The sequence below is a fragment of the Micropterus dolomieu genome, linkage group LG13 (genome assembly GCF_021292245.1).
Source record: "Micropterus dolomieu isolate WLL.071019.BEF.003 ecotype Adirondacks linkage group LG13, ASM2129224v1, whole genome shotgun sequence".
Classification (NCBI taxonomy): Eukaryota; Metazoa; Chordata; class Actinopteri; order Centrarchiformes; family Centrarchidae; genus Micropterus; species Micropterus dolomieu.
Window position 1 is genome coordinate 3940126 of NC_060162.1, and position 10019 is coordinate 3950144.

The window sequence follows — 10019 nt, forward strand, 5'->3', positions numbered from 1 at the left end:
CCCCCCCCACAGCACACACACACACACACACACACACACACACACAGAAAGGAATGCTGCTTCTGTTATTGTCTTTAAGTGCCAAACTCAGGCCAAGGCCTCGCCAGGGTTTGAAAAACAAAATAACAGCCGTGCAAAGCTCTCTCGCTCACACACACACAGACACACACATACACACCCAAACACCACTTCCGTCCATTCTCTCTCGCAGAGAAAGGAAGTGGAGTCGCGCTGGCCCGGCCCCAGTTGTCCAGACAGAGGTAGCCTGGCAAACCCAGTCTCTTGCCTCCCTACTTCCCCCCTCTGAATGGCTTTAAAAGCCCTCACCATCCTTCACTTCCTTCACCGCTCACTCTGTTGGTAGATGTAAAGAGCCACTTCAAGTACTTGATGCAGTTTCCAGCCATTCGCCTCTCTGGTAAATGTGAAACACTGCACATTTTAATAATAATCTCTCACACATCATTGAGACTGCCTCGTACCACTGGAAAATAAAACTATGAGAGCAATTAATGTAATGTCACAACTTCACAGGCAATAAGGGTAAAATTTAATTCAATATAAATATATATAATATTTGCTTTCCATTTTCTTTTTCTACTGAAGGAGGATTCTGGTACAGCAGTAATTGACCAGAGACAAGTGAAAAAGGAGGAGTGGGAAATTTAAACATTTACATTTTATGCAAATTAGGGTATCCATTAGCCTGGGAACCAGACGGATCTGTCGAGCTCATGTGTCATTTGTTCTGGCAGATACGTCTGGCCCCGTCCCATTCAGACAGATTTCCACCCAAAGTGATCTGGTCGGGCCAATCGCAACCGTTCATCTATAATGGGTTTGATGAGTGACAGAGGAGCGTCACCGGTCCAGATTTGAAAAGTCACACGCTTCACTACTCTGATTGTTGGTCCTGTGTCCAGTATGCAGGTTCGCCCAGCAACACTCAGATCAAACTGTCAAACTAAGCAATGCTGATCAAATATCATTCAAGATTCTGTTACTGCATTGACTATTTCCTCAAATGTTTTTAGAAACACATTTTAATGTGTTGTTTAGCTGCAATTTCCATTAAAATTGCATTAAACACCGCCCAACTTGCGCTCAGCGCTACATCACGTTTCGTTGCTCTGATTGTGGTTTGTTTTTCTATCCAGAGGCATTTTTGTCTGCGCCCGTTGATAACGCCGCTTGGAGCATGAAAATGAGAGGTTCCAGACTAATACACATTTGCAAATTACTCTGGCAATACATGGCTAGGTTTCCATAGTAATTTGAGCCCGATCGATTTATCGTTTTGCAGAAATTATCGGCCGATATAAGCTACTTGCAGATATATCTGCATCGGTGTTTATAAAAGCCGATATGACTATTAAAAAAGAGAAAGAGAGTCAGATCCTTCCCTCAGGTCACGAGTGTTGCCCACCAGAGGGCGCGCTGCAGCTCCTCTGTTGACAACACTTCAGCACCACAGAACAAAACATCAGCTGACCGCAGTCTACCGGAGCTCAGAGCCAAGTTTTGCATGCCAAAATAATGCTTTTAAACGCTATAATATCCTCCGTAGGGTCCATCAATGGTGATAAATGATTCGAAGTATATATTTTTTGAACGTTGAGAGTTGTTAATATTTTATTATACTTGGTAGAAGTAGCATTCGTTAATATTCAGCTAAAAGATGTGGTGATTACCGCGTTTGATCAATGAGCAAAGTGTCTGAAAAGGACGTTAAGAAGTGGATGCATAATTCGGCAGAACAGATGTTGTAGGCTACCTGCTGAGATTTGCATCTACCTCTTTGCTCAGCATTAATGAGCGTTACCATCCGTGCATGTGCATGCAATTCTCGGCAGGCATGTAGGCAGATTGCGGCACCACACCAGCTCTGCCAGAGCTGAAGTGAGTAGCTCCTTTTAGCTCTCACACTCAGTGTTCTCAGTGAGTTGGTCTTTTGTCACGTCAATTACATGACTTAAAGAGCGATTACACTGTAGTGTCTCTAGTTACAGTCGGCGTGTCAGAAATTATTAAATGTGAGCTGAACAAGAATCTAATACATAGTTCCAGGTCCTTGTTGTAGACAATCATGTAGTATTAGATTAATTCAAGGGCAGCGTTTCCTCTGCGTCACTGTATCATAGAGCCAGAAGTGTGTTAGGAAATCGTTTCTGCAGCGTTGAATAGAATTAACTGAGTGCAGGTGATAAACTCGATGTAGAAAGTAGTCATTGTGGCAGATTATATGTAAGGTAATAAAATATATATTATATATATATATATATAATTATTTGCCTATGTAGGAGAGCCCTGTTTATCATTATTATGATAGCAATGACATGAGAGATAATATATGGTATTATTATTTTTAGGAGTAGTACTAATATATTGGTATTTTTTATAGTTTTTGTTTCGCTGGCCTCCACAATACATACACTATTTAATGTTCATTAGTACTCAATTCAAAATTCAATTCAAAACCTTAATAGATTTTGTTGTACTTCTGTTCAAAATACTATTTCTAACGAGTCAAGTTATTTTTAAACTGCATTATGTTTTGGTCTCTTGGTATAGTATCAACATAACAAATATTAGGGATAATCTTTGTTTATGTTATGCGAATATCGACCGATATATCGGCTATCGGATTTTAAAATCCTCTAATATCGAAATTGGTATAGGCTCTAATAGTAACTTGCCAAAACACTGAAACAGAATAAAGTTACAACCAAAAAGTGCTACTGAACTACTGTAGCTGGTGAGCTAACAATTAAAACGCTAGCAAGACAGTAACGTACCGGGAAGGAGATGATGGTGAACATCAGCTCCCTCACCAAAAAGCCCCAGCAGAGGATGTACTTCCTGCAGCAGCTGAAGAAGTTCAACCTGCCAACGGCCATTATTCACTCTGCAGAGAAGGTGATTGGATCTGTACACCTTCAGGACTCTGAGGCGAGCAGGCTAAGATTGTTGCTGACACCTCCCATCCCGGTCACAAACAGTTCAGACACTCCCCTCTGGCAGGAGGCTGCGGTCCATCAAGACCAAAACCTCTTGCCACAAAGACAGCTTCTTCCCATCTGCAGCTGGCCTCATTAACAAGGCCTAGGTAATATGTCTGCACAGCCCTAAATCCGGAGAAATGCACATGTAAATATCTCCAACATTGTTCTTTTTCTACTCAAAGTTCTATTATTCTGTATAACTTTATATCTGTTTATTCAATATTTATATATTTTAAATTTTTTTATGTCAACTGAATGTTTGTCTTCCTGTAGCACCTTATCACCAAAGCAAATGCTGTTCACTACCCCTTGTCCCTAGGATAATTTCATTCAATGAAAAGTTACTGAAGATGGAAAAATCTCTCGCTCGGTCACTAATGGGGCAAAAAGTTTATTCAAGAGATGTATTTGTACCATCAACACCTGTCTCATAACTGTCATGAATGTAAATGAATGCGTCTTTTGTGGAGCAGTTTATACTCCAACAGAGGAGGTTATATAAAAGTCGATGTTGGATCAGAGCTCATGTTAAGATAGCTTCCTCCATTTTGGACCATTTTTCGAATGTGAATAGTTTGTCAAAGTTCACCAAAGTTGAAGTTGACGCTAAATATACGCATCCTCCCCCCAGCAAATCTACTTAATGCAGCAATTTCCATTTAAATTAATTGGTTTTGCCATTTTAAATGCTGACAGGAACTTTATGTAGTTACATTTTATAATATCAGCACACAGCCGTTCCCTCACTCATGATTTTGTTTTAGCCACAATGCTTCTGGATATGGTGTCATGATTATCTTTATTGATGCATTCAGCGTGCCTTGCAAGTTTTCTTTATTTTGCACTATGGAACAAAACAACAATAGCTTACTTTTCGGTTATGGCAGCATGTGTCAGAACAGACTGGATATTTAATTTTTCCCATGTTTGACTGGTAGTTAAAATCTCAAACAAAATGCGACATCCCAAAGAAAGAAGTGGAGGAAGCAATGTCAGACAATGTTCTTCACCGTAATTCAACCAGAAATAAACAGCTCTGTATCCGTTACTTGAGAAACTTCTATTGTCTCACAGTATATCTCTTTATATTGCCCAACCCTACATCTGAACTTTATTATCTGCCTTTCTCTAATGATGTACAGCTAGAGAAAGTACTAATGCATCATACATAGTCTGTCTCCTTGTTCAGCTCTCCATCATCTTCCTAATGCCAGCATATTTACAGGGATATCTCATTATGAGTTATACGTGTGTGCTGTACGCTTGTCAAACAAAGAAAGACCATTCAGCACAAACTTAACATTACGCTATAAAAGCACAACATGTGGACTGCGGCATCCAAATGGCAGGCTTGTGTTCAGCTGCCGTACACCGGTAATCAAAAGTACAGCAAAACAAGCTGTCTGACAGGATCTGGAGAAGGAAAGAGGGGAAATAAGGACTGTTTCTGAGCAGCCAATTAAAGTCTGTCAGGCACTAACTTGGCCAACAACAGGAAAAAAGCAAAGATTAAATCCAGCAAAAGGTGATCTAAGGTACTTGCAACTGTTGACCTGTGCATGAACTCCTGATAAACTGGAAGAAGACGTCACGGCTGAGTTTCCAAAGAGGGTAACATCCTTTTAGTAAGACTTTTTAATTAACTATATTTCCGCTGTTCCATATCTACATAAATATACCATTACTGAGATGATATTGAGAGGCAGGGAAGTGAAGAGCTCATCCATTTCTCATCCATCTAACCTTCCACTTGTATCCACTCCTCTGCCACATAAAATCCATTCCCCACTCTTAGCTGTAGTATCTTCATTTGGAGTGTGTGATTGAGCGGCGAGGGGTCACCGAGGCTCAAACCTCTTACCTTGGGCCATTTGGGGTTGATGAGACGTGCTTTGATTGCGTCGTCCAGAGCGGTGCTGTACTGTCCCAGCCTGAGATAGGCTGCGGAGCGGTTACTGTACAGGATGCAGTTCTGGGGGTCAGCGGTCAGGGCCTCGCTGTAGAGACGCACCGCCAGAGCGTACTCGCCATGCTGGCAGGCCTGGTTACTGCGACGCACGCGCTCCAGGAATTCTCCTTTGCTCAGGCCGGGCGGGCTGGAGCCGGACGTTCGTTCAATCCTTTTCACCGCCACGGCCGAAGGGATCACAGGCGAGGAAGAGGAGGAGGATGAAGAGGGAGGGTTGGTGGTTCTGCTGGTGGAGCGAGAACCAAACAGGGAGAACTGAGGAGCAGAAGGGGAAGAGGGGAGGACAAGGAAAGAAGACAGTGGTTAATTATTTTTAATTAGAGCTAAAACAATTATCACATTAGTCCATCAACAGAAAACTATTTTGATAATTGGTTAATCATTCAGGCAGATTGATATCACGATGTTCTCAACCAACAAAGAAAGTTCAGAAACCTGGATCAGGTGTTTACATGCAACCGCATCCTGGTTTTTATCGGAGTAATCCAGGTAGGTTTCTCATGCGGCAAACATGACCAGGATGCGGAGCTGTTTTAAAGCACTCAGATTTCTTAAACTCTCAAATTTCTTTTTCGGTATGTGCCTCAAAACTCATGTATCGGTTGGGCTACACTGATTATTCTATATTTGAATAATGTCATTGAGAAAGCCCTATAAAGAGTGATTAAACGAGGAAAGGCTTTTTGCCCACAGTGTTGTAGAAATAAAAAATAAGTTGAGAAAGACCGAGAGGAAATGTGCTTTTGGCTGCTGTTACATAAGTCATAAAAAACAACTTATTGCAAGCAGAACTCAACACAGTACGACGCCGAAACTGCAGCAGCCTCATTTGCATGATATGAAACTGTAGTGGCTGGCAAATGGGACACCAAACTGCTGTGTGCACTTTTATTTTCTGCTCGGTGGTAATGGCTCGAATTCCTCAGAGAGAGACACAGAGAAAGGAGGAAAGTCAGACTCAGAAAGTCAGAGGAGGCTTCTGTTCTTCTCATTCGCTTCTTTCACACCCGCCGAAACTTTGTGTAAAATGTGCTCCCTGAGGTTAGCTCTCTATAGCTTTAACATTGAAACACTGCGTCCCTCCCTGATTTGGTGCTTCCAAATTTGTCCTTTCACCAGCGCTTCCACCAAGGCCTTCATTATCTCCCTCTCTCTCTCTCTCTCTCTCACACACACACACACACACACACAATTGTTGAGATACACGCTTAAAATATGCAGACTGGAGGGATTCCTGAAACTTGCAAATGCATCACCCAACGGCTTTGAGCGAGAGGCAAGGAGAGGCAGAAAGTTGTTTGGAAATGCACTGATGATTCACAAAATTCAAAAAACTGCAAGAAAACTTTAGGCGAGCAAAAAAAAAACAATGTTCTGCAGCCTCACACATGTCACATGAGAACTAATGCAGACTATCAAGTACCTACTCTGAAAGTTTAGTCCTCCTTTAATTAACGCTGAAAAGCTAGATATAGATGTAGCTCTTGCTAACATCAAAGTCCTCTGCTTTGCTAGAGTTTGCTTAAACTTCCTCATCTCCTTAGAGAAAAAACAGCATTAAAATAATTGTGTCTTATCGTGTAGTTGCAGTGAAACTGAACCATACACTGAAATATATTCGTTTAAATGCTGTTGAAACAGTAAATGCAACCTAAAAACTTCTGGACTAGTATGGGACAGCAAGGTGAGAGACGACCTGGTCACCGCTAAGTCCCCTTTCAAGATGCTTCTCAGACCAAACGAACAGGCCCCCTCCTGTAGGGGTCAGGGGGTTGACCTGGAGGGGATCTGACCTGCAACGGGGCAGCAACCTCCATGCGAGTGTGGAGGCAGACTAAATCAGGAGAAAGCAAACAAGGATAAAGGAGGGTGTGGAAAAGGAAAAACATAAAAATAAATAAAGCCAAAACAGATAAATAAAACGGATTAATAAATCAAACTCTATCCTGACCAAGCTGATGTGACTCGTCCCTGTTCCACCCCAACACCTCTTCGTCCTCGGGGCCCCACCAGAGATTCCCCTTTTTTTCATTATCTTTTTAAGTCTTTTGTTTCTCATTTCTCTTTTCTCTCTCTGCCCTTCCCCCTATATCTTTACACACTAAAAACTCCCATACACACATCCACTCATGTGCGAAGTAGAATAAGAAAATCTATTTATTCAAGTTTACTCAGGTATCTTCAGGTAATTACTTCAACTTACCTGTATGTCTTCCTGTTAATCACTTGTCACAAAACAATCAATGGGTCCTCGACTTCAGGCAGAATTAGACAAAGGTAGACGTCTGATTTTCAGTCAGTCAATTTCGTCAGCCGACAAATGCAGCAAGCTAGCCATTGAACAGCTACCAGTTCCATTGGACTAATCAATCAATCAATCGTTTATCTAGTTAGCTGTTTATTATTCTATCTTTGAATAATATTTTCTGCAAGTTTCACTTAAATGGAGTGAAGTTGAAACGATACGCGTTACTATTTTGATTATCATTTGATGTTTAAAGCTTTGGGTAGGCAATGTTGGAGAAACTAGCAAGAGAAGTATCCAATCAAAACAATTTTACTCCCACCCTTCAGGCCTCCCTCTAAAGCTTCTCCCCCAACACATGTTTATGCACAGTGAGTGCACGGGCAGAGAGCATGCAAGTACACAGGTAATTGATTCGGACTAAATTAGAGGTGTATATACTGGTATTGAACGACAACTGTGTTATTTAAAAAATGAAACATTGATATTATTTTAATATTACACATACAGTAATGTCGTGTAAATAAGTCACCAGCTCCTAAATAATTTCTGTTTCTTTCTGTTCAACATAGTAGGTGGTGCTATTGCACCTTAATGCTGGTTGCCATCTGCCATAAAATACAAAAAAGCAGAAGAAGAAGACGTAGTAGGTAGCTAGCAAGCTAATAACACACAATGTCTGGCGGCTACTGAAGCGCAAATTACATTTGGGTCACAGTAAGGTCTTAGTTAGTTGCGTTGTTAAGTTGTTAAAGCTAAGTTATCATGACATGACAGTATTTTTTATCTCCTGTTTGTTTAGGCAGCGTCAAAGAAGTGAGAGAGCCAGGGAGGTGCTGATTTCTTTGTCCAAACTAATGTTTTGCAATTACTAAATTGATATTTGTGTTTTGAACTGTTGGTACATCAAAACAAACAATTTAAAAACATTAATTGTGAGGTGTATTTTTACTATTTTACAGACGAAACAATTCAGTCATTAATTGGAAAAATAATCAGCAGATTAGTCGATAATCTTTTTAATTTCTCTAGAAATCCTAAACTACTTATAATCTCAACTAACTAAACTCTAACAAAAATAACCCATTGGCAGTAATCGCTACAAAATTACAAAGTTCTGTCCAGGAAAATTATTGAAAAATACACAGACAGACACATAAAAAGAAATATCACCAATTTATTTTGATAGTTTATGCATCTTATTGTCTATACACCTTTGTAGCACGTGACAGTTGTCTTAGTCTGTTTATGTTTTGTATTAGTATGCATTTATTCCAGTAACGTGTTTATGCTGCCTTCTTGGTCAAATAAAATGCTGTTTCAAAGCTTTCTCCACGATGCCAGGAAATAGAAATTCTGGCTGGAAGAAATAAGATAAGACAAGATAAACTTTATCTTTGTCTTGGTCAACAGTGATACGCTGTGAAGGCTGCAGCAACAAGAAGCAACAGCAAACAGACTCACACACAAATACAGTCTGTTCTATACATTTAACGTGCTATTGCACAGAACAACACAGATAAACTCTACGTGAAAAGACAATGAAGCAAATAAATAACCAATGTAAGAACAAGGTAAATAAAATTTGCAAACTAATTAAAAACAGGATAAAAAGTGAACCATACTAGGAATATAAAGTGCCAGAAGTGCTTCGAGACAGTTTGTTTGTTAATCTGAAATACTGAATCTTTCCTAAAAATGCGCAATTCACAGAAAAAAAGGCCATGACCTCAAGCGTCCTCAGTGGTGACTTCAGCCCTGACGAGTACAAATACACAGTAATACTCAGCTCAAGCCATCATGTTGTTATGAAACACTTATGAAACATGACAAATGTGAAATAAAGCAGAGCTTGTTTAACATGTTACCACGGCGTTGTTGACTGAAATAAACAAAGACGACCACACATCATGTGTATGGAACTAAGGTGTAGATCTTTAAGCCTATTACTGATGAACTAGAATGCAGTTAATAGAGCAGAAGAAACAAACTACTGAGTGTAGGGTGGACTTTTGCAATCACAGTTTACATGACTGAGCATATTCACTGACGTCTTACAATGTTCTTTAAACAGAAGTCTGACCACACTGGAACTTCTCTGCGGTGATGTGTGGGCGCACCTGTGCACAAACTGGTCAAATGGTTTGTTTGTAAGAGCAGTGGATATACACTCACCTAAAGGATTATTAGGAACACCATACTAATACTGTGTTTGACCCCCTTTCGCCTTCAGAACTGCCTTAATTCTACGTGGCATTGATTCAACAAGGTGCTGAAAGCATTCTTTAGAAATGTTGGCCCATATTGATAGGATAGCATCTTGCAGTTGATGGAGATTTGTGGGATGCACATCCAGGGCACGAAGCTCCCGTTCCACCGCATCCCAAAGATGCTCTATTGGGTTGAGATCTGGTGACTGTGGGGGCCATTTTAGTACAGTGAACTCATTGTCATGTTCAAGAAACCAATTTGAAATGATTGGAGCTTTGTGACACGGTGCATTATCCTGCTGGAAGTAGTCATCAGAGGATGGGTACATGGTGGCCATAAAGGGATGGACGTGGTCAGAAACAATGCTCAGGTAGGCCGTGGCATTTAAACGATGCCCAATTGGCACTAAGGGGCCTAAAGTGTGCCAAGAAAACATCCCCCACACCATTACACCACCACCACCAGCCTGCACAGTGGTAACAAGGCATGATGGATCCATGTTCTCATTCTGTTTACGCCAAATTCTGACTCTACCATCTGAATGTCTCAACAGAAATCGAGACTCATCAGACCAGGCAACATTTTTCCAGTC

General features: G+C 40.7%; 1 protein-coding gene across 2 annotated transcripts in view; it reads right to left on the reverse strand.

Moving 5' to 3' along the window:
- ttc28 (tetratricopeptide repeat domain 28) overlaps window positions 1–10019 on the reverse strand; it is a 165470-nt gene that overhangs the window by 150104 nt on the left and 5347 nt on the right. For both annotated transcript variants that reach the window (XM_046067824.1, XM_046067823.1), the window contains exon 2: window positions 4864–5226. In XM_046067824.1, the coding sequence (XP_045923780.1) occupies window positions 4864–5226 (363 nt within the window). The remainder of the gene's footprint in view (window positions 1–4863; window positions 5227–10019) is intronic.